The 25,802-nt window shown below is 44.5% G+C and overlaps 1 protein-coding gene across 1 annotated transcript in view; it reads right to left on the bottom strand.

The window, feature by feature from the left end:
• Positions 1–25,802, bottom strand: part of il1rapl2 (interleukin 1 receptor accessory protein-like 2) — an 841,694-nt gene that overhangs the window by 81,471 nt on the left and 734,421 nt on the right. Inside the window, exon 7 of the mRNA XM_055644012.1 lies at positions 1,738–1,867. Coding sequence (XP_055499987.1) covers positions 1,738–1,867 — 130 coding nt within the window. The remainder of the gene's footprint in view (positions 1–1,737; positions 1,868–25,802) is intronic.

Below are 25,802 nucleotides of genomic sequence, written 5' to 3'. Positions count from 1 at the left end.
ATGATGGGTGATCTTATAGAAGTGTATAAAATCATGAGAGGAATAGATCGGGTAAATGCACAGAGTCTTTTTAAACAGGGTAGGGGAATCGAGAATGAGAGAACATAGCTTTAAGGTGAGGGTGGAAAGATTTAATAGGAACCTGAAGGGTAACTTTTCTTTACACTAAAGGTGTTGGGTGTATGGAACGAGCTGCCAGAGAGGTAGTTGAGGCAGGTACTAATGCAACGTTTAAGAGCCATTTAGATAGGTAAATGGAAAAGGTAGATTTAGAGGGATATGGGTCATACACATGCAGGTGGGACGTGTAGACGGGGCATGTAGGTGGCGGGTGAGGGCAAATTGGGCTTGAGGGCCTGTTTCCACACAGTATGACTATGACCATGGCTCATGCCATGTCCTGGTTCTCCTCTATCCAAGTTCGCTCCCCCTACTTACAATCAATCTGAGGAAGGGTGCCGACCCACAACGTCACCTATCCATAGTTAAGACACAAAATGCTGGAGTAACTCAGTGGGACGGGCAGCATCTCTGGAGAGAAGGAATGATATTTCGGGTCGAGACACTTCTTCACCTATCCATGCTCTCCAGAGATCTTACCTTGTTACTCCAGTACCTTGTATCCTTCTTTACCTAATCCTGAATCTATTTCTTCCATTGTTCCATTTCACACCCTGACTATGTTACCACGGCAACCCAGCTGTAGTCGGTCTGACTGCAATGTTTAATTGTAGAAACATGGAAGTGCAGATGCTGTTTTATACCAAAGATAGACACAAAGTGCTGGTGTCACCCAGCTGGGCAGGCAGCATCTCTGGAGATTTACTCCATCACTTTGTACAGTCTTTAATTTCCTGTCAACATTCCCTCCTTCTCCACAACCTTGAACACAATCCAAACAGCTGCAAACGTGCAGTTTATTGAATTCTGATTGCAACTTCAACCTGTTTCAGCTTTAGATGCAACTTGCCGCTAAATTCTAATTCTAAACTACCCAAGTGAAATATGAGGTGCTGCTCTTCCAATTTACGGTGGGCCTCACTCTTGCCATGGAGGAGGCCCAGGACAGAAAGGTCGGATTCGGAATGGGAGGGAGAGTTGAAGTGCTGAGCCACCGGGAGATCAGGTTAGTTATTGCGAACCGAGCGGAGGTGTTGGGCAAAGCGATCGTCAAGCCTACGCTTGGTCTCACCAATGTAGAGCAGCTGACACCTAAAGCAATTTACACCACAGCGGTATGAACATTGACTTCTCCAATTTCATGTAGTCCCTGCTTTCTCCTTCTTTCCCCTCCCCTTCCCAGCTCTCCCACAGCCCACTGTCTCCGCTTCTTCCTTTCTTCTTCCCACCCCCCCCACCCTCACATCAGTCTGAAGAATAGTCTTGACCCGAAACATCGCCTATTTCCTTCGCTCCATAGATGCTGCCTCACCCGCTGAGTTTTTCCAGCATTTTTGTCTACCTTTGATTTTCCAGCATCTGCAGTTCCTTCTTAAATTAATATAGTGTGCCAAACAATTGTCTTGCACAAAACCTTGAGGAGAAGTATTTAATTCTTAAAAATGTGAACTGTCATTTGAAATCACTCTTACTCTACTTATAAAGGAGCTGTTAGAAGCAGGTAGCATGTAATGCCTGAATAATAGACATTGGAGTTAAAGATTGTTTGATCCATTGAATCTGGTCATTAACACAAAAAGAATATTTCAATGATAATCCATGTAAAATAAACGTTACCTGATTTCACCCTCCTTAACCTGAGTGTCTTCCAGTTCCTCCATGTACTTATCACCTTTCATCCAGTATATGATGGGGCTTACTGAGCTGTAGCCAAAGAATGCCCTGCAGACGAGGCTGGTTGGATGACCTAGCAACAGAAAAAAGTAATTTACAGATGACTGAATAATTCTTACCCACATTGAATATTTCTCAAGGTTCAAAATAATGGAAGGGGATCTAGTTCCTACCACACCAACAGATTCACAGGGGCAATTTCTTCCCAGCTGTTACCAGGCAACTGAACCATCCTATCGCCAACTAGAAAGTGGTCCTGAGCTACTATTTACCTCAATGGAAACCCTTGGACTATTTCTAATTGGATGTTACTGGACTTTATCTTGCACTCAACATTATCCTGCATCCTGCATCTGCACACTGTAGATGCCTTGATTGCAATCATGTATAATCTTTACATTCACTGGATAGTAAGCAACACAAAAGCTTTTCACTCGAAATTGGTACGCGTGACAATAAATTAAACTAACTAACTAAGTATGCACAAAAGACAGTTTACTTTACTTTATACTTTAGAAATACAGTGCAGAAACAGGCCCTTCGGCCCCCCAAGTCCGCGCCGACCAGCGATCGCCCCGTGCATTAGCACTATCCCACACATTAGGGACAATTTAGAATTTTACTGAAGCCAATTAACCTACAAACCTGCACGTCTTTGGAGTGTGGGAGGAAACCAGAGCAGAGTAATCACAGGGTGAACATTCAAACTCTGTATAGACAGCACCTGTAGTTCGGATCGAACCTCTGAAGGGTCTGTCCTACTTGGGTGACCTAATCCGCTAGTTCTGGCGAGTTTGCCCTCGACTCATACTTGCAGCATGGTCGACAAGAGGTCGTAGGTGGTCTTCGTAACTCTCCTTCATGCTCGAGACTGGTCTCCGCGTACTCGAGGCCTCAGCTAGGTCACGGCGGTTTTTTCAATATGTTAAAAAATGCCCGCGAGTAAAAAAAGGTCGCCATGGAAAAAACAATATTTTTTTACTCGTAGGTTTAGTCGTAGTAGGTCATTGTAGGTCGGCATGTTAGTCGTAGGTAATCGAGGGTTGTCGAAGGTAGTCATAGACACTCTTCATCATAGTCGAAGGGAGGTCGATGGAGATCGAAGGAGGTCGTCTTCACTCTCCACTATTCGGTGTCCAATTTTCCCTAAGTTAGTCGTAGGTAGTCGAAACTGGTCTTTAACAAAGTCGAAGGAGGTCGAAGGAGGTCTTCAACATGTCATTTTTTCAAACTCTTCTAAACTTGCCGATTAGGTCACCCAAGTGGGACAGCCCCTTAACTCTGTGCCACCCAAAAGGTTGGGTGAGGCGAGAGGACACAATAATTAATCAGCCAGAACCATTAACAACTGATAATGCTGCTGCCTCTCAGCGCCAGAGACCTAGGTTTAATTCTGGCCTCGGATGCTGTCTGTGTGGAGTTTGCACTTTCACCATATGACAATGTGAGTTTCATCTGGATGCTCTGGTTTCCTCTTACATCCCAAAGATTGGGAGGTTAATTGGCCTCTGTAAAATTGCCCCTCGTGTGAAGAGAGTGAATGCAAAAGTTGGATAACATGGAACTGGTGTCAAGGGATATGGGGAGGAAGCAGGAACAGGGTACTGATTTAGGATGATCAGCCATGATCATATTGAATGATCATATTAAGGGCCGAATGGCTTACTCCTGCACCTATTTTCTATGTTTCTATGGGTAGAAAGGGTTGGCATACTCAGTGGGCTGAAGGGCCTGAGTCCACGCTGTGTCCTTCAATTGAAACCAGGACATTATGCCCAGTCCACATTACCTTTGAGGAAGTAGAAATTGATTTTGGTTCATTAGTGCCATAAGTACCAAGGTACAGAGAAAAATGTTGTTTTGCAATCTTTATTGCCAAGAACACCAGTGTAGAATATCGCTTTGGAGCAACAAGGAAATAGACAATAGACAATAGGTGCAGGAGTAGGCCATTTGGCCCTTTGGGCCAGCACCGCCAATCAATGTGATCATGTCTGATCATCCCCAATCAGTACCCCGTTCCTGCCTTCTCCCCATATCCCCTGACTCTGCTATTTTTTAAGAGCCTTATCTAGCTCTCTCTTGAAAGCATCCAGAGAACCCGTCTCCACCGCCCTCTGAGGCAGAGAATTCCGCAGACTCACCACTCTCCGTGAGAAAATGTGTTTCCTTGTCTCCGTTCTAAATGGTTTACCCCTTATTCTTAAACTGTGGCCCCTGGTTCTGGACTCCCCCAACATCGGGAACATGTTTCCTGCCTCTAGCGTGTCCAAACCCTTAACAATCTTATATGTTTCAATGAGAATTCCCTCTCATCCTTCTAAACTCCAGAGTGTACAAGCCCAACTGCTCCATTCTCTCAGCATATGACAGTCCCGCCATCCTGGGAATTAACCTTGTAAACCTATGTTGCACTCCCTCAATAGCAAGAATGTCGTTGCCTCAAATTAGGGGACCAAAACTGCACACAATACTCCAGGTGTGGTCTCTTAGGGCTCTGAACAACTGCTGAAGGACCACTTTGCTCCTATATTCGATTCCTCTTGTTATAAAGGCCAACTTGCCATTCGCTTTCATCACTGCCTGCTGTATCTGCATGCTTCCTTTCATAGACTGATGAACAAGGACCCCCCAGATCCCGTTATACTTCCCCTTTTCCCAACTTCACGCCATTTAGATAGTAATCTACCTTCCTGTTTTTGCTACCAAAGTGGATAACCTCCCATTTATCCACATTAAACTTCATCTGCCATGCATCTGCCCACTCCCCCAACCTGTCCAAGTCACCTTGCATTCTCATAGCATCCTCCTCACAGTTCACACTGCCACCCAGCTTTGTGTCATCTGTAAATTTGCTCATGTTACTTTGAATCCCTTCATCCAAATCATTGATGTATATGGGAAATAGCTGCTGTCCCAGCACCGAGCCTTGCGGCACTTCACTAGTCACGATCATAATGAATGGCGGTGCAGATTCGAAGGGCCGAATGGCCTACTCCTGCACCTATTTTCTATGTTTCTATGTCACTGCCTGCCATTCTGAAAGGGACCCGTTAATCCCTACTCTTTGTTTCCTGTCTGCCAACCACTTCTCTATCCATGTCAGCACTCTACCCCCAAATACCATGTGCCCTAATTATGCCTACTAATCTCCTATGTGAGATCTTATCAAATGCTTTCTGAAAGAGCAGGTACATTACATCCACTGGCTCTCCCTTGTCCATCTTGATCACCAAACTCGGTAACCTGGGCATCGACCCCTCCCTCTGCAACTGGATACTGGACTTTCTAACCAACAGACCCCAGTCTGTGAGGTTAGACAAGCACACCTCTTCAACCCTCACCCTGAACACCGGCGTTCCTCAGGGCTGTGTGCTGAGCCCCCTCCTCTACTCCCTCTTCACCTATGACTGCACACCTGTACATGGTACTAACACCATCATCAAGTATGCAGATGATACAACGGTGATTGGCCTCATCAGCAACAACGATGAGCTGGCCTACAGGGAGGAGGTCCAGCACTTAGCAGCATGGTGCGCTGACAACAACCTGGCCCTTAACTCCAAGAAGACCAAGGAGCTCATTGTAGACTTCAGGAAGTCCAGAGGTGGCACGCACACCCCCATCCACATTAACGGGACGGAGGTGGAACGTGTTTCTAGCTTCAGGTTCCTGGGAGTCAACATCTCCGATGACCTCTCTTGGACCCACAATACCTCTACTCTGATCAAGAAGGCTCATCAGCGTCTCTTCTTCCTGAGGAGACTGAAGAAGGTCCATCTGTCTCCTCAGATCCTGGTGAACTTCTACCGCTGCACCATCGAGAGCATCCTTACCAACTGCATCACAGTATGGTATGGCAACTGCTCTGTCTCCGACCAGAAGGCACTGCGGAGGGTGGTGAAAATTGCCCAACGCATCACCGGTTCCACGCTCCCCTCCATTGAGTCTGTCCAAAGCAAGCGCTGTCTGCGGAGGGCGCTCAGCATCGCCAAGGACTGCTCTCACCCCAACCTGGACTGTTTACCCTCCTACCATCCGGGAGGCGCTACAGGTCTCTCCGTTGCCGAACCAGCAGGTCGAGGAACAGCTTCTTTCCGGCGGCTGTCACTCTACTAAACAACGTACCTCGGTGACTGCCAATCACCGCCCCCCCCCCCCCCCCCCGGACACTTATTATTTATTTTTTATTCAAATCGTTTGCTATGTCGCTCTTCAAGGGAGATGCTAAATGCATTTTGTTGTCTCTGTACTGTACACTGACAATGACAATTAAAATTGAATCTGAATCTGAATCTGATTTTCCTAGTTACATCTTCAAACAATTCCAGAAATGCAAGTTAAGAAAAAGTGCAAACTCTATACTGATTTGGGAGATTGGGAATACATCCACAGCTTATGAGAGATCCATTCCGTAGTCTGAATTAAACTATTCCTAATAAGTGGTAGCACACTTTTGTATCATCCGCCCATAAGTTGGAGGGAAGAAGATGGAATGACCAAGATGTATGTCTTCTCTATATTTCAGCCTATGTTCAAAAGTGCCCACAAGGAACTGCTGTGAGTTTGAGGATTGATAACCAACACTAGTGCTATTTTTCCAAGTCAGTGAAGTAAATTGGAATTGAAATTTTACCAACCGTTGCCTGTGTTAACATAACAGATTTTTCTTGGTCTCGCCCCAACCCTTCAACTCAGTCGCAACAAGGATTTTATTCAAGGGCCAATTCTAGTCCCACACTGTTCTATGCAGCAGGCTGTGACACCCTGTGGTGGTGTCATCAATGATAAATATAGCATGGAGCATTTGTTGAAAAAATATATTTCCTCTTGTTTGGGGAGAAAAAAAGTGTCAAATGAATACAAAAATATTCAGAACTGGACTAGAAATAGGGCACAGTGCACACCTCTCATCGCACCCCTTGCTGTTCCTCAAACTCCATACCCTCCCCTGAGTCTGCTTCGCCATTCAGTAAGATTGTGCCAGATAACAACTTCAACAGCATACAAATTCAGGGGTGGCACAGTGGCACAGCAGTAGAGTTGCTGCAATACAGCATCAGAGACCCTGGTTTGATCCTGACTACGGATGCTGTCTGTACGGATTTTATACGTTCTCCCTGTGACCATGTGGGTTTTCTCCGGGTGCTCCAGTTCCCTCCCCCACTCCAAAGACATACAGGTTTGTAGATTAATTGGCTTCAGTAAAGATTGTAAGTTGTCCCTAGTGTGTAAGATGGTTCGTACGGGGATCACTGGACGGCGTGGACTCGATGGGCCGAAGGGCCTGTTTTGTGCTGTATCTCAAAACTAAACTAAACAAATATAAACTAAACTAATACTAAAACTAAACTAATACAAACTAAACTTTCACAAATAAATCCCAGAAGGGTCAGTTACAAGAATCAATGTTATTGATGACGACTAGAGGTCACATGAGGGATTGTAGAAACAAGGAATTGTGTTGCTGGTTTACACAAAAGGGCAAAGTGTTGGAGTAACACGACGGGTCGTCTTTTTCTGACCCAAAAATTCCCGACCCAAAACATCACCTATCGATGTTCTCCAGCGAATCTGTCCGAGATGTTGAGTTACTCCAGCACTTTTGACACGAGGGATTATTCTTTACACACTAAGGTGATCTAGAATGAGATGCCTGAAGGAATGGTGGAAACAGATTCAATGATAACTTTCAGAAAGGAATTAATTACATAGACGGAGCTCGAGCTGGTCAGTGGGACTAAGTCAATAGCTTTACACAGAATTGGCACAGTCCGGAAGAATGTTCTCATTTAGACTGCACTTTAGACTTTAGAGATACAGCGTGGAAAGAGGTCACCAAATCCACGTCGACCAGCGATCACTATCTAACGCACTAGGGAGAATTTTACAACTACTGATGCTAATAAACCTATAAACCTATACGTCTTTGGTGTGGGAGGAAACCGGAGCACCCGGAGAAAACCCACATGGTCATGTGAGTACACACAAACCCTGTACAGAGAGAATTCATAGTCAGGATCGAACCCGCATCTCTGGCTCTGTAAAACAGCAACTCTGCCGCTGCATCTCGGCGCCACCCAGTTTCATCTCAAAACATTGATTGCCCATGTGCCTCCACAGATGCTAATTGATCTGCTGAGTTCCTGCAGCATCTCGATTTTTGCTTGAGTTGACGTGACAGATTTTTCTGGTCCAACCCAAATCCTTTAACTCAATGTCAAGTAGGATCTTGTTCAATGGCTAATTTTAGTCCCATACTGGCTTCTTGGAAGGTGTGTCTCAGGGATCGGTGCTGGACCCATTGCTGTTTGTAGTTTATATCAATGATTTGGATGAGAATGTGCAAGGCATGATTAGCAAGGTTGCAGATGTCATGGAAGTGGGTGGCATCGTAGATAGCGACGATGGGAATCAAAAATTACAGCAGGATCTTAATTGTTTGGGCAGATAGGCTGAGCAGTTAATGGAGTTTAATAGAGGTGAGCACAAGGTGTTGCATATCGGGAAGTCAAACCAGGGCAGGACCTTCACAATGAATGGCAGGGATCTGAGGAATGCTGTCAAGCAGAGGGATCTAGGAGTGCAGGTATATAGTTCCTTGAAGGTGGCGTCACAGGTAGATAGGGTGGTCAAAAAGGCTTTTGGGGCACATTGGCCTTCGTCAGTCGATATTGAGTATAGAAGTTGGGAGGTTTTGTTACAGTTGTACAAGACATTGGTGAGGCCATATTTGTAGTATTGAGTTCAGTTTTGGTCGCCATGTTGTAGGAAAGATGCTGTTAAGGTGGAAAAGGTGCAGGGAAGATTTACAAGGATTTTGCTAGGATTCGAGGGCCTGAGCTATAGTTGAGCAGTCGAGGACTTTATTCCTTGGAGGGTAGGAGGATGGAAGATGATCTTATAGAAGTGTATAAGATCATGAGGCGAATAGATAGGGTAAGTGCGTACTCTTTTACCCAGAGTTGGGGAATCAAGATCCAGAGGACATAGGTTTAAGGTGAGGGGGGGGGGGGGGAAATATTAATAAGGACCTCAAGGGTAGCTTTTTTACACAAAGGGTGGCGGGTGTATGGAACAAGCTGCCAGAGGACATAGTTGAGGCAGGTGCTATCACACCGTTTAAATGTTATTTGGTCAGGTGGAAGGATATAGGCCAAATAGATAGAGTTCATAAAGATAGCAGAGTCAGGGGATGTGGTGTGAAGGCAGGAACGGGGTACCGATTGTGGATGATCAGCCATGACCACATTAAATGGCAGTGCTGGCTCAAAGGGCCAAATAGCCTACTCCTGCCCTTATTGTCTATTGCCTATTGTCTAAATGCAGGCAAGTGGGACTAGTGTAGATGGAGCAGTTTGGTTAGCATGGTCAAATTGGGCCAAAGAGCCTGTTTCCACGCTGGATGACTCTATAACTTTAAGACTCTATGACTGTTCTAAGCTGCAGGCTAAGTTCTGTAGAGAAATAAATCGGATTGTTGGCAGTGAAGAATGAATCGGGAGTGCCATCCCCATAAAATAATCACCATATTGATACAAATCATTAATCCCTGGTCTAGGTTCAAACCATCAGGTGGCAAAGAAATGTATTTTACTCAGTGATGCCATCTGGACTCAAAATGCAAGACTTTTAAATGACTTTTGCCTATTATTAATTAGTGTTATTTCAATATAATTTCCTTATTAGGGCTCTGGGCAGTTTAATCACCTTTTCTAATGGAATCCAGGTGTATCACTCTGATTTAAAAAGGATCCTAAATCATTATAATACCCAACATTCACCTGCAGTACGATGGTGACTGTTAAATAAGCCATTAGGGAAATAATTAACTTCAGAAGATAAAATTTTGTTAGAGTAATCTCGGGGAGTCTGATGAAAAGGCAGGGTGTAAATGACGCTGACATGTGCTCCAATCTAATTAACAGAACACACGCTATGACACGGCAGGGTGGCGCAGCGGTAGAGTTGGTGCATTACAGCGCCAGAGACCCAGGTTCAACCCTGACTATAGGCGCTGCCCGTACGGAGTTTGTAAGTTCTCCCTATGATCATGTGGGTTTTCTCCAGGTGCTCCGGTTTCCTACCATACTCCAGAGGCCCACAGGTTTGTCGATTAATTGGCTTCGCTAAAACATAGTAACTTGGCCCCAGAATGTAGGATAGTGCTGGTTTACTGGGATCGCTGGTTGACACGGACTAGGTGGGCTAAAGGGTCCTTCTCCGCATTGCATTTTCTAAACTAAATGATATGAAGACATTTGTTTTAAATTATTTAAGTGCAAATACTAATGGATCGCAAATTAACTTGATTAACAAAATTATGCTTTTATCTATTTTTTAGCCAAAGGTTGTTGTGCCTTCATTTTCCCTTTAATCCCAAAAACTTTAATTAAAGATAAATAATTTCAAACAGCCTGCAAATACTATGTATGTTCATGTCTGATATATCAATTGGCAAAGCCATTTTGCAAAGGGAATCTGATGTAGGGTCCCAACCCAAAATGTCACCTACGAGAGGGACCATGGTCTAGCCTGCTGCAACCTCATGGTTTACTGCAGGAGGCGCCCCAGGGGCGCAAGGGTGGACAGGCAAGGAGAGGGACGTTCGATCCACACGTACAAAGAAGGTCGCAGCTGGAGGCCCTGCAGCAGCCTGGGGCTCGCCTGGATCGGGTTCCATTCAGTAGACCTAGAGTGCGGACTGGACTTTGAAATGGCACCATAACCTAGCACTTTTGTATGCGGTTTAAGTTGACTTCTTCTTCTTTCGTGTGGCGTGCACAGCCTAAAGTTGTTGGACAACTTGTTCTATTTGATCTTCCGTTTGTGCACGTCGAGTTGATTGCATTAGTCGAAACAGGGCGGACCACGTGAAGGTTGCAATTTTCCACCCCGGTTTCAGTTGACAATTTCTGTACACTTTGCTAATCAGGGATTGTGCTTAGGTATGGCTTCTAATACATCATTGAACTGTTTGTAAGCAAAGATTTTCACTGTCACGTTTGCACATAAAGTGGCAATGAATCATGTTCTCCAGAGATGCTGCCTGACACCCTGTGTAACTCCAACACTCTGGAGTTTCTTGTTTCTCTATATCAATTTAATATTTGCCAGAATGGACTAGTTAATCTGTTCTCACAAGAACAAAATGCTTGACAGGAACTTTGCCCAGGAATGTTATCGAATATGAAAGTAAACATGCAAAAGGTAAAACCATTCAGCTTTGATTCACTCTCGAAACAATAATGATAGCCATTGCTTGCAGATTAGGAGAAAGAAATGGAGAGATGTGATAAATTAGAAATAAAGTGGTGGATGTCTGGACAGAGTCTGTTACCCACAGTAGGGGAATCAAGAACCAGACGACATCGATTAAAAGTGAGAGGAGAAAGATGTAATTGGAACCTGAGAGACAATCTTTTCACTCAGAAGGTGGTGAGTATATGGAACGAGCTATCAGAAGAGGTAGTTGAGGCAGGTACTTTAACATCATTTAAATTACATTGGAAGAGAAGCAGAGTTAACATTTCAGGATAAAGAGCCATTGGCTGAATAGGATGTTCAGAGCTGGGTAAGTGACTGTAGGCCATGTGTTAGAAGGAACTGCAGATAATGGTTTATATTGAAGATAGACATAAAATGCTGAAATACGTCAGTGGGTCAGGCAGCATCTCTGGAGAAAAGGAATAGGTGACTGCAGTCTGCAGAAGGGTTATGTAACATCACCTATTCCTTTTCTCCAGAGATACTGATTAATCGATGAGTTACTCCAGCATTTTGTGTCTTACTGCAGGGTCATGACTGGAAAATGGTTTGACCTGTGTGCAGTCATTTGCATGATTGACCATGTTATCACTGTCTCTCCACATCAAATAGATGGCTGGAACTTCATCTGGTTCTGATCATATCCTTCTTGTCATGGTTAGAGAAGCGCTTACAATGCTCCTCGTTGTCACAAACTTGCTCCTGCGATCCCTCCAGGGTCTGTCACTGCCCATCTTCCCTTGTGCACATCCATGCTACCCCTGGACAATTTCATGTGAAAACATGACAGCTGTTTCTGCTTGGATGCTTGACAACATCCAACAAATCAGTCACACCACTGCCTTTCTTTGTCCCACTCTCCAACTGTGGATCGTAGGCCGTGATGTGACGTCACGTATCCCGACAGGCTTTGGGAGGATCGTGCCACGTAACGCGGGACAGAAAGAGAGAATTGCTGGGACCACGAACACAAAGGAACACAGTGAAAATGACTGGGTTCAGAGACACTGTATGGAAACAGGTCCTTCGGCCCATTTAGTCTGCGCCAATGAGCGATCTCCGTACACTAGCACTACACTACACACTAGAGACAATTTACAATTTTACAGAAGCCAAATAACTTACAAACATGTACGTCTTTGGAGTGTGAGAGGAAACCGTAGCGCCCAGAGAAAACTCATGCGGTCACGGAGAGAACGTACAAACCACATGCAGTCATTAGACTGAAGATGTTGACACAAAAATGCTGGAGTTACTCAGGGGTTCAGGCAGCATCTCTGGAGAAGAAGGATAGGTGACATTACGGGATGGGGTTGGGGGGGGAAATAAACTGGAGGGCAGAAAAGGTCATAAAAATATCAGGATTGGCAGCAGATGACCTCAGGAAAGGTGGAGCACATAATGAAGAAGTTTACAGCCCAATGATATGAATATTTAATTATCCACAAAACCCTTCCAATCTCCATTTTCTCCTCAAACTACCCCCCTCCCACCTCTCCTTTGACTCACACCTACTTCTGCATTCCCCTTCCACTTCCACCTTAATTGCTTCCTCTAGCTTCACATATCACAACTCTTCAATCCTTTTATCTCACACCTTCTGTCTTCTTATCTCTGGTCTTTGGCCAACCATCTGCCCATCAAAGAATCCCCTCACCCATATTAACCCATTACCTGCCAGACTTTGTCCTGCTCCTCCTCACTTCCCAATTCCTATCTCCCTGCAGCCCCCTCAATGAAGGAATCAGTCGGAAGAATGGTCCCATCCCAAAACATCATCTATCCATGTTCTCGAGATGTTGCCTGACCCGCAGAGTTACTCCAGCAATTGGTGCCCTCTTTTGTTCACCATCTCAGTTGGTACCTTATAGAGTTAATATCGTCAACAGGATGAATAGATATTCCCTTCAAATAAATCCCGGAACAAATAAAAATACTGCTACCCTCCTCCACTATTAATATTTCATAACCATGGGGTCCATCTCTGTAACAGACTCAATTCATATGCCCACCACATATTCCTACCCCTGCTGAGAATGAGAGTTTTTGCTGCTGTAACATCGCCCAGTTACAATCAAAAGAAATCTATGCAAACATTTATCATCTGAAAATAAACAAAGAATTATACTGCACTAAAACCAGCCCTGTTGGCCACCATTTACATGCTAACCATGATGGCTGTCTTTGCTATTCCATTTGAGTGGCGCAACTGTAGAGTTGCTGCCTTACAGCATCAGAGACCCAGTGCTGATCCAAACCATGGGTGCTGTCTATACAGAGTTTGTACGTTCTCCCTGTGACCACGTGTTGTTTAAAGATCAGAAATGTATCTTCCTCCATAACTCCTTAGGATTCATGTTCCAGAGAACTACCATTGGCTGCGTATGTTATAAACTGACATCTCAAATCTCATTCAAATTTCCCCGAATCACCATAAACCTGTGCCCTCTAGTTCCAAACTCCCCTGTCATGGGATAAACTTGTTTAACTTATCTATGCCACTTGTAATTTTAAATCTTCCACCCCTTCTCCCTTTGGCAACTTAAAACACGGCTGCTTTCTCACTTCGCTCAGTTCTGATGAATTGTCCTGAACCTGAAATGTTGCTCGTACCTCTCCCCACAGATGCTGCCCAATCTGTGGAGTATTTCTGGTAGATGCTGTTTGTTTTAGTTTCTCAGCATCTATGGATCTTAGCGTTTAAATTCCCAAACTAAACTCATCCTTGGTCAGTCATTAAATCTGCTAAAAGGTTGTGTCAATATATTTTGCTTCTGCAATTCATGCCATTGACATTACAATATTAAATTTCGGAGCTCAGACCGTCATGCAAACCATCCTCCCTTTCATCTACACCACGCTGTCTCAGCAAGGCTTCCAGCATAATTAAAGACCAGTCTCACTCCAGTCACTCCCTCTTCTCCCCATCAGGCGAGGGGTACAGAAGTGTGAAAGCGCACACCTCCAGATTCAGCTACAGTTTCTTCCCAGCTGTTATCAGGCAACTGAGAGCGGTCCTGACCTCACATCTACCTCATTGGAGATCTAACTATCTTTAATCAGATTTTACTGGACTTTATCTTGCACTAAACATTATTCCCTTTATCCAATATCTGTACACTGTGGACGGCTTGATTGTAAAGTGTATGAAGGAACTGCAGATGCTGGTTTCAACTGAAGATAGACACAAAATGCTGGAGTAACTCAGCGGGACAGGCAGCATATCTGGAGACAAGGAATGGGTGACGTTTCAGGTCGAGACCCTTCTTCAGACTGATGTCAGGCGAGAGGGAGATACATAGGATAAGGAAGTGGAAGGTATGAAAACAGGACAAAGGGAATATACTGTAGATTAAGGAAAATGTAGAATAGATCATTGTTAGCTGGGAGAAGGTAACAACAAAGCAAACAGAGATAAAATGTAGTCGGGGACAGTACGACTGGTCAGAGAACTGGGAAGGGGGAGGGATGGAGAGAGAGGGAAAGCAATGGTTACTTGAAGTTAGAGAAGTAAATAATCATACCGCTGGGGTGTAAGCTGCCCAAGCGAAATATGAGGTGCTGTTCCTCCAATTTGTGCTGGGCCTCACTCTGACAATGGAGGAGGCCCAAGACAGAAAGGTCAGGGTGGGAATGGGAGGGGGAGTTAAAGAGATCAGGTAGGTTTAGGTGGACTGAGCGGAGGCTTTCAGCGATACAATCGCCAAGCCTGCGCTTGGTCTTGCCGATATATAGGAGTCCACATCTGGAACAGCGGATACAGTAGATGAGGTTGGAGGAGGTGCATGTGAACCTCTGCTTCGCCGGAAAGGACTGTTGGGGTTCTTGGATGGACTTGAGAGGGGAGGGACAGGTGTTGCATCTCCTGCGGTACCCGGGGAGGGGGTGGTTCGGGTGGGAAGGGACGAGTTGACAATAATCATGTTGTAATCATGTATAGTCTTTCCACTGACTGGATAGCACACAATGAAAAGCCTTTTCACAACACTTGGGTAGATGTGACAATAACAAGGTAAACTAAAAAATGAAAAGTGGTATCACAAATGTTTAATTGTCATATGTACTGACAATAGAGCAGTGGAATTCTTATTTGTAGCAGCATAACAGGCCTGTAAACACACTAGACATCGAAGCAATATAATAAGCAAAGTTCAATCAGCTGAATTTGTGATGATTAGAAATACATGTTTGTACTGGTGTGAAAATTAACTCCCTGCATAGATGCTTCCTGATTTTTACAGCATTATTGATGGGTTTTTAAGGCACCAATTTTTACACTCAACTTTAATGGATATGAAGGCGTAAGTGAGGATGCCTCATGGTTAGACAGATGCTTTGTCTCATCAACAATAATCATAATTTGTCTTACTAAACCTACGAGACAAGCTGGACAGAAAATTAAATTTGTACAGAAGAGGTGACACAAAGTTTTCAACACAAAGTATATTTAAACCAAATTTGAATCTCAGAACTCCAAATGTGTCGAGCGAAGGGATTATTATTGATATAGTTCCTTTTAAAGCACAAAGGCTAATCCTCTAATAATTAACGTATACTCCCAGCTGTCAAGGTTATCGATAAATCTTTCGATAATAATGAAAGCTTCCCTGAATTATAAAATAAAGGGTATTATATAGAGCTTAGAGTTCAAGAAAGAACAAGTTGGCCTCAAAACATTGTGGTTTGCGGCAGTGGTTTGCTTCGCTAGAGTCAGAGGCATAGAGTCCTGCAGCTCGGTAAATGGCCCTTCCACCCAACACATCTACGCTGACCAAGATGCCCCCATCTAAGCTAGTCCCACCTGCACACATTTGACCCATATCCCTCTAAGCATTTCTTATCCAAGGATCTGTCCAAATGTATTTTAAATGTTGTTTTAGTACCTGCCTCAACTACCTCCTCTGGCAGCTCACACCACATAATCACCACCCTCAGATTAAGAACATGGATAGGTGAAATTTTGGGTCAGGACCGTTGCGTGGCACCAGCAATGGATGCCTCGCCAACAGTCTGTCTGTCCTTTCCTTCTTTGTGCCTGTTTTGTATGTTAAATGTATGTTTTTTTTGTGTTCTTTAGCTTATTTTATGTGTGTGGTGGGGGGGGAAGTTGGCGGAAACTTACATCGATGGAGATGTGATTTTTTTCCATATCGTATCTCCGTCCGCACTGCGGCCTAACATTGTGGAGTTGGCAGCCTTTGCTAGAGATTGACCAGGAGCTCCATCGTGGGGGCCTGCGGACTCACCATCATGGAGTTTGCAATCCCTGTCTGGGGGTCGTCTTTGCATCTCCAACCATGGGAGCCTGCGGGACTCTAACATTGCGGTGTCAGCGGTCTCTGGTTAGAGACCAACATCGGGGACTCCAAGCCGCAGGAGTTTCGACCGCCCCGACGTGGGAGTTTCGATCGCCCCAACTGCGGATGGTTTGACTGCCGCGATCACAGGAGAATAAAGGAGATTGGATCTTATTGACTTCGATCAAAGTGAGGAACGTGGGGATCCGCTGTGGTGGATGTTTATGTAAACTTTAATGTAGTCATGTATCTTGTTGCTTTTCTTTAAATTTCTAATATGGCTGTATGGTGATTCGAATTTCACTGTACCTTAATTGGTACATGTGATAATAAACTGACATTGACCTTGAAACTTCTTCCGACTCCACAAAGTGCTGGAATAACTCAACGAGTCAGGCACAATCTCTGAGGAACATGGAAGGGTGATGTTTCGGTTGAGACCCTTCTCCAGTCTCCATCATCATCAGCGGTCACTCAAAACGAGTTTGACTCGCCTCTCATAGAGGACAACTGTGCATGACTTTGTATAACACAGGGAGACTAGTGCACAGACAGCCACGGTCCTTGATAGATCCAGTGGCATTTAGCCCAAGACGACCGGCGACACTTTTCTGTTGCAGCCTTCCTCCGTCTTCCCAGCCATTATGGCGCTCCACTAAGGTCAGCCATCGTCCTCCGCCTGTTCCACCGTTGAGGTCTTGGTTGGATTGCTCTTTGTAAGGGACCTCCCCCTCGACCATACCGCCATGGGTGGCCCTACCAGGAGCATTTCTCCAGATGGCATCGCTCCCAGGATCTCACAAGCTTCTCCACGATGACAAGGTGACAATCCAGTCTCTACAAAGTGCTGGAGAAAGCTTTTCACTGTACCTCGGTTCACATGACAATAGACAATAGACAATAGGTGCAGGAGTAGGCCATTCGGCCCTTCGAGCCAGCACCGCCATTCAATGTGATCATGGCTGATCATCCCCAATCAGTACCCCGTTCCTGCCTTCTCCCCATATCCCCTGATTCCTCTATTTTTAAGAGCCCTATCTAGCTCTCTTTTGAAAGCATCCAAAGAACCTGCCTCCACCGCCCTCTGAGGCAGAGAATTCCACAGACTCACCATTCTCTGTGAGAAAAAGTGTTTCCTCGTCTCCGTTCTAAATGGCTTACTCCTTATTCATAAATTGTGATCCCTGGTTCTGGTCTCCCCCAACATCGGGAACATGTTTCCTGCCTCTAGCATGTCCAAGCCCTTAACAATCTTATGTGTTTCAATGAGATCCCTCTCATCCTTCTAAACTCCAGAGTGTACAAGCCCAGCTGCTCCATTCTCTCAGCATATGACAGTCCCGCCATCCCGGGAATTAACCTTGTAAACCTACGCTGCACTCCCTGAATATCAAGAATGTCCTCCCTCAAATTAGGGGACCAAAACTGCACACAATACTCCAATAGGTGTGGTCTCACTAGGGCTCTGTACAACTGCAGAAATGTCCTCAGCATGAAAGTAATATGTTGCACACAATCACACTTGCAACTCTTGGAGCTCAAAATAATTGACCAAGTCAGTGGATGCAAGCTGGCAATTGGTATGGATTGGATACATTTTTGAGTCACTGCTTGCAATGCATACACTTGGTTTGTTCTGCTGAAAAGTAATTAATCTGCAACATTAAGTTCACTTCTCTCCACACTGATGCTGCCCGACCTGCTGAGTTTGTAATATTATCTGCTTTTATTTCAGCTTATTATCAAAATGATATTCAATGTATCACCTGCACTGTATGGTCTCTTAACATTTAATAGTTCAACAATGTTTTTTGAAAGGTGCTTTCAATGGGAGCAGTATGAATATTAAATTAATCTGCTTTAGAGCAAGACTTTCTATCTTGCTCTAAAGCAGCTTGCCCTAATGGCAAATTTAATGCATGTTCAAGCAGTGAAATTAATATAATTTCCATCAAGCTGACAAAGCTCAGTCAAATGCCTCAACCAGAATGGTTTGCCATCCATTGTTGCATTACGAGACCGATTGGCCTTGCTCCTACATTTAAACAAAAAGTCCAATATTAATCTCTTGACAACATTTCCCCTCAATCCACTGGAGAGGCTCCTTGCAATCTGGTCTCATTATCATTGAGTGTGTCTTACCAATGAATTCCATTCTGTTCTTTTCTCAAGGGGTACAACATATACTGCAGGAGCTCCAAAAACAACAGGCCCAGCAAAATAATTCACAAAGTAAGTGTACGCAAGCTAGCTATTGATTATGGCTTGTCCAACCCCGGTAATTCCTTCTTCTCCCTACTCCCTTCCAGCAGAAGATACAGAAGTTTGAAAGCACCCATCACCAGACGCTGGAAGAGCTTCTTCCCTTCGGTTATCAGGCTTCTGAACGATCGTTCCATAAACTAAAACAATTGAACAATTCAGCATTATCCCATTGCAGACATTGGAATTTTTATGTGGACCTGATGCACTATAAAAATGAAGGCTATATTCTGTATACTCTATCTTCCCCTTTGCTCTACCTGTTGTACATGAGTTTGGCTTGATTGGATTTATGTACAACATTACCTGATTTGTTTCAATAGCAGGCAAACAAAGCTTTTTACTGAGCCTTGGATCTTATAGAAACATATAAAACATATAAAATTATGAAGGGTTTGGACAGGCTAGATGCTGGAAAAATGTTCTTGATGTTGGGGAAGCCCAGAACCAGGGATCACAGTTTAAGAATAAGGGGTAGGCCATTTAGGACTGAGATGAGGGAAAACCTTTTCACCCAGAGAATTGTGAATCTGTGGAATTCTCTGGTACAGAAGTCAGTGGAGGTCAATTCACTGGATGTTTTCAAGAGAGAGTTAGATATAGCTCTCAGGGCTAACAGAATCAGGAGATATAGAGAGAAAGTAGGAATGGGGTACTGATTCTGGAAGATCAGCCATGATCATATTGAATGGTAGTGCTGGCTCAAAGGGCAGAATGGCCTGCTCCTGCACTTATTTTCTATGTTTCCATGTAACAACTAAACTAGGTGGGACCTGACGGGTCCCATGTTCACATGGGAGGGCTGGTCCCCCAACGCAATATTCCACCTCTCCACCAATCCCAATATTGGTGGCCAGTGGGGGGGGGGGGGGGGGGGGGGGGGGCTTTGGAGTGCTAGTATGGGTGTTGAGGGCTGAAGGGACAGGTTTCCAGAGGGCTAGTATGGACATTGTGGGCCAAACGGATTCTTGGGCTGGCAGCTCAGTCATTCGAGCCTGGTGTGCTGGCAGCTTACTCACTCACGGCTGGCGGGCTGGCTGGCAGTTGGTACGGCTATCCCTTGAAATACCACATCAAGCAGGGTGCAAGGCCACCAAACTCAAGTGCAGTTTCATACAATTTCATGCAGGGTGTAAGGCCACCAAATTCAAATGCAGTTTCATACCTTCAAGCAGGGTGCAAGGCAACTAAATTCCAGTGCTGTTTCATGCTATTTCATGCAGGGTGCAAGGCCACCAAATTCAAATGCAGTTTCATACCATTTCAATCAGGGTAAAACCACCATAAAAACCACACACAGTTCAGTAGACATTCAGCGTATTCTGTTGATTCACAGCTCAGACTGAGAGCTGTGACTTCTCCCTCCCCCTCCCCCATCTTGCAGACTGCCACATCCACACTTCCGGAAGGGGTGTGGTCTTCATGGAGTGATTGACATGAGAGAGAATCTCAACATTTTTTAAACATTAATAAGCCTTTTATTTTTCATCGATGTGAAAAATCTTCAGGCCCTGATGAGCGGAGGGGACTCTGAGTAAGATGTCCAAAAAATTACAGTCGTAAGTGGTAGTGTTTTTTCTAAAATCAATATACAGCGAAAACAGGAAGTGGTCACGATTAGACTTTTAGTTATATAGATAATAAACATAAACCTCTGGATTGTTTCACTCCGCTGTGCTCATGGAGTCATAGAGTAATTGAACATGGAAACAGCCCCTTCGGCCCAACTCATCCATGTCGATTGAAATACCCCATCTAAGCTCGTCCCATTTGCCACATTTGCCCCATATCCATCTTAACATTTCCTGTCCATGCAACTGTCCATGTGTCTTAAATGCTGCTATAGTATCCTCCTCAGCTACCTCCTCTGACAGCTCGTTCCACATACCCACCACCTTCTGTGAGGAAACATTCAGGTTCTTATTACATCTTGTCCCTCTCACTATAAACCTACATCCTCGTGTTTTTGATTCCTCTATCCTGGGTAAAAGACCATGCATTCACCCTATAGTCTTTCTATAGTATAGTCGTTCTGCTGACTAGACAGCACGGAACAAAAAGCTTTTCAGTGCACCAATGTACGCTGATAAACTAAACTAAACTAAACTTCAATAAACGTCAATTCTGGACATCTGGCTGTTCAGTCAAGCAATTAAAAACTTTTCGCACATTCAAATCCCTTTCGCATTCTGCCAACTGTGACTTAATCTCTTTGTCACCATGAGGGATAGCTCTTAGTTTAAAGATCTTTTAAACACAATTGGTAAAAGGTACTCTGGTGATTAAACTAAATGTTATGTGATAGAATGCAAGATTTAGCTGCTATCCATACAGACAATTACCCGCATTACTTAGTTCATAAATTCACGAGTCATAGGAGCAGAATTAGACTATTTGGCCCATCAAGTCTACTCCGCCATTCAATCTATCTTTCCCTCTCAACCCCATTTTCCTGCCACTTACCAAATTCCGGCTCTCCATTGTCTAACTGGGCCAAATGTGAGATTGTGACTGTGTGCATTTCTTCCAGGTGCTATGATTTCCACTAACATCCCAAAGAAATGCAGGTTTGTATGTTAATTGGCCTCTGTAAATTACCCCTAGTGTGTAGGGTGGATAAGAAAGTAGGATAACATAGAACTAGTGTGAACGGGTGATTGAGTGTCAGCGTGGACTCAATGGGCTGAAGGGGAGGGGAGGAGAGGAGTGGTGCTGTAAAGGAGATGCTGTATCTCTAATCATTCAGCCCAACAGGTGTTCTGGCTATTGCTTCCCATTTCAACTTATCCGGGTTGAGCAGCATGTCTTGAGGTTAGCATGAAGTGCTGGAGTAACTCATGGGGCCAGGCAGCATCTGTGGAGGGAATGGATAGATGATGTTTCAGTTCAGGGCCCATCTTCAGACTGACCTGAAACGTCACCTACCAATTCCCTCCACTGATGTTGCTTTACCCGCGGGGTTATTCCAATTCTTCCAGGACCGTCATGCTGCACGGCAGGCACAAGGATCTCCATGCCGCGTGGTAGGTCTGGCCCGCCCGCCGCAGAACCGGGAACGCCGCCTAAAGAGAGAAGAACGGAGAGGGAAGTTGCCAAACGCTGCCTCTGCTCATCCCCACGAAGCAGAGAGGAGGGCGTCGGCAGTGGCGGATGTAAGAACAAAGGTCCGACAAAACAACTGGGTCTTGCTTTCTGCACACTCAAGGTCGGCTGCGGGAGGTCCACCTGGAGCACAAAGGCTGAACGATGGGCAGGCAAGGAATGACGGTTCAATGGACAATCTGGATCGAGGTAACGGCTGCGATGGGCCTGTATGTCCAGCTGCAGCTTGGACTTTGAAAATGGTGTCAAAACTTGGTGACTTGTATATGGTCTCAGTCGACTTTTTCTATACACTTTGTACTTAATCTGGCATTTGTACTTATTTATAGTAATAATCTACTGAGAAATAATTTTTTTTGCATTCAATCCATGTGATAATAAAGAACAATAGATTCATACAGTTTAGAAACAGACCCTTTGGCCCAACTTGCCCACACCGACCAACATGTCCTATCTCCACTAGTCCATCCTGCCTGCGTTGGGCCCATATCCCTCTAAACTTGCCCTATCCATGTACCTGTTTAAATGTTTCATAAACATTGCGATAGTACCTGCCTCAACTACCTCCTCTGGCAGCTCATTCCATGCATTCGCCACCCTTTGCGTAAAAAAGTAACCCTCAGGTTCCTATTAAGTCTTCCCCCCCTCCCCTTACCTTAAACTTATGTCCTCTGGTTCGTGATTTCCCTACTCTGGGCAAGAGACACTAATCGTCCACCCAATATAGAAACATAGAAATATAGAAAATAGGTACAGGAGTAGGCCATTCGGCCCTTCGAGCCTGCACCGCCATTCAATATGATCATGGCTGATCATCCAACTCAGTATTCTGTACCTGCCTTCTCTCCATACCCCCTGATCCCTTTAGCCACAAGGGTGGCCATATTCCTCTCATGATTATGAACCATTGAACCATTGTACATTATATTTTGCTGAAGACTCCAGCAATTCGATGAGTGTCTCGCTGTTGAATCTATTCTCCCTCATCCTACTTCCTTTAAATGCCCCTCAGCTATTTGCCTCATTTACCGCACACAGGAGCCAGTTCCACATTCCACAACAAACAAGGGAGCTGGAAGAAGTCAATGGGTCTGCTGAGTTCCTCCAGCAGTCTGATTTTTGTTCAAGATTCCAGCATCTGCTGTCCCTTGTGTCTCCACCTTCTCACTACTAATTTCTCCTGCAAGGGTTTCTTGCTGCAGGGAAAATAAACAAACTCTAGCTATGTGGATCTCTCGTCTCACCTCAGTATATTTGCACTGAGGGTTGGAAAGTACAATCTGATTTGTGTATTTAAAACTGGGATCCAATCTATTTACAAATGAAAGCAAATCATTTGACTCTGGTCCGGGAGTGTAAAATCAGAAAATATGACCGTAAAATTAACAAGCCTCAAGCAAGACTTCAAATCAAAGAATACATTTTTTTCCACAGTGTAATTGATAAATGAACTCATCTTCCAGTGGAACAAATTAATGCCTTGTCAATTAACTTCAGCAAATTAACTCTGGCAGTAATGCAGACGGGTCCAAAACTAGTTAAATTAAAATCGAAAGAGAGGGTCTTTGACCTGAAACATTAACAGTGCCTGATCTGCCAAATAGTTCCAGCATCTTGTTAGGGGCAGCACAGATGCCAAAGACCAGGTTGGATCATGACCATGAGTGCTGTCTGTATGGAGTTTGTACGTTCTCCCGATGACCACGTGGTTTTGCTCCGGTTTCCTCCCACACTCCAAAGCGTACAGGTTTGTCGGTAAATTGGCTTCGGTAAAAATTGTAAATTGTCTCGAGTGTGTGTTGGATAGTGTGAGTGTGCAGGGATTGCTGGTCGGCATGAACTTGATGGGCTGAAAGGCCTGTTTCCATACTGTATCTCTAAACTAAGCAAAAGTAAATCTTCTGGTTTTAATTTTAGTGAAATATTAAAACCATCCAAGGTCATCGACATGAACTGCTAGCTCTGTTTCACCTTCCACAGATGTTGCCTGACCGGCTGGGTGTTTTCAGAATTTCCACTTTTATTTTTGTTCATCTTTCATCGGTTACAGACGATTTACGAGGATGTTACCAGGACTAGAGGGTCTGATCTATAGGGAGAGGCTGAGTAGGCTGGGTCTCTATTCCTTGGAGCACAGGAGGATGAGAGGTGATCTTATGGTGGTGTATAAAATCACGAGAGGAATAAATCGGGTAGGTGCACAGAATCTCTTGCTCAGAGTAGGGGAATCGAGGACCAGAGGACATAGGTTCAAGGTGAAGGGGTAAAAAAGATTTAATAAGTATCTGAGGGGTACTTTTCACACAAAGGGTGATGGGTGTATGGAACAAGCTGCCAGAGGGGTTAGTTGAGGCTGGGACTATCCCAATGTTTTAGAAACAGTTAGACAGGTACAAGGACAGGAAAAGTTTGGAGGGATATGGACCAAACTCGGGCAGGTGGAACTAGTGTAGCGGGGACATGTTGGCCACTGTGGGCAAGTTGGGCCGAAGGGCCTGTTTCCACACTATATGACTCTATCTATGATTATGAGTATGTGGATGTCTGGATTAATTACAATAACAGATAGAGAGTCTAGATGTTAAATTAGATACACTAATCAATCTAATAGTCTAGAGATAATCAAGAGTGTTTAATTGTCGTATGTACCACCAACGGAACAATGAAATTCATACTTGCAGCGGCATTACAGGCTTATAAACACAATGCACATAGATAATATGCAATGAAGTTTATGTTCATTTCATGTCAAAATAGTAGAATTAGGCCATTTGGCCCATCAAGTCTACTCTGCTATTCAATCATGGCTGAGCTTTCTTTCCCTCTCAGCCCCATTTTCCTGCCTTCTCCCTTTAAACTTTTGAGATACAGCGTGGAAGTTGGCCTTTCAGCCCACTGAGTCTGCCCCAACCATCGATCACCCAGTGCACTAGCACTATCCTATACACTGTGGACAATTTACATCTGAAGCCAATTAACCTGCAAGTTTGTACATCTATGGAGTGTTGGAGGAAACCGGAGCACCCGGAGAAAACCCTTGCAATCCCAGGGAGAACACACAAACTCCGAACAGACAGCACTCATAGTCAGGATAGAACCCGGGTCTCTGGCACTGTAAGGCAACAACTCTACTGCTGTGCCACTATGCCATTGTATAACCCTTGTCATCCTTACTAATCAATAATCTATCAATCTCCATTTTAAACTTTCCCAATGTCTTGGCTTTCACAGCAATCCGTGGTCATGAGTTCCACAGATTCACCACCTTCTGACTAAATAAATCCCTCATTAGCTTCTTTCTAAAGGCACTTCCTTTTATCCTGAGGATGTGCCCTCTGGTCCTAGATTCTGCCACTCATGGAAACATCTTCTCCGTATCCATTCTATCCAGGCCTTTCACTATTTGGTAAGTTTCAATGAGGCCCCCCCTGATCCTTCTAAACTCCAATGAGTACAGGCCCAGTGGTGTCAAACACTTATCATACGTTAGTCCAATTATCCCTGGGATCATTATAAATAAAAAAATTTAATAAGGTTTTGGTTTAGGTATATTATTAATAGCCATAATACTAGGGTAAAAAATCCAGTCCTTCATGGAACCAAAGGCAGTCTGTAAAAGTTCATAGTTGAGGTCAGTGTTGTGTGCTGTTCAAGAACCTGATGGTTGTGGGGAAGAAGTTATATTGGATGAGTTCTGATGGAAGGTGCTACTCCGATGAGCTGGATTGTATCTGATCAATCCTGTATTCCTTGCACTAACATTTCAAGGGCTTCATGCGATGTGTTGTGTTAGAAGCTTCCAATCTCTGGGTCTTCGACAAGGTGGAACAGGCCATATGTGATAACTACACGTCAGATGGGGGAACCAAAGAACTTACCCCCTCACTAATGCCAATGGCCTTGAGCAAAAGTGCTGGAGGAACTCAGTGGGCCAGGCAGCATCTGTGGGGGGAATGGTCTGAAATTGGTCCAGGACCCTTCTTCAGACAGATTGGAGTAGGGGTTGGAAAAAGCCAGAAAACATAGGTGGGGGCGGGACAATGCCTGCCAAGTGATAGGTAGATCCAGTTGGGGGGAGGT

This window comes from Leucoraja erinacea, chromosome 12 (genome assembly GCF_028641065.1).
Source record: "Leucoraja erinacea ecotype New England chromosome 12, Leri_hhj_1, whole genome shotgun sequence".
Lineage (NCBI taxonomy): Eukaryota > Metazoa > Chordata > Chondrichthyes > Rajiformes > Rajidae > Leucoraja > Leucoraja erinaceus.
The sequence above is the reverse complement of the archived record's forward strand: the minus strand, read 5'-3'. Positions and strand labels throughout refer to the sequence as shown.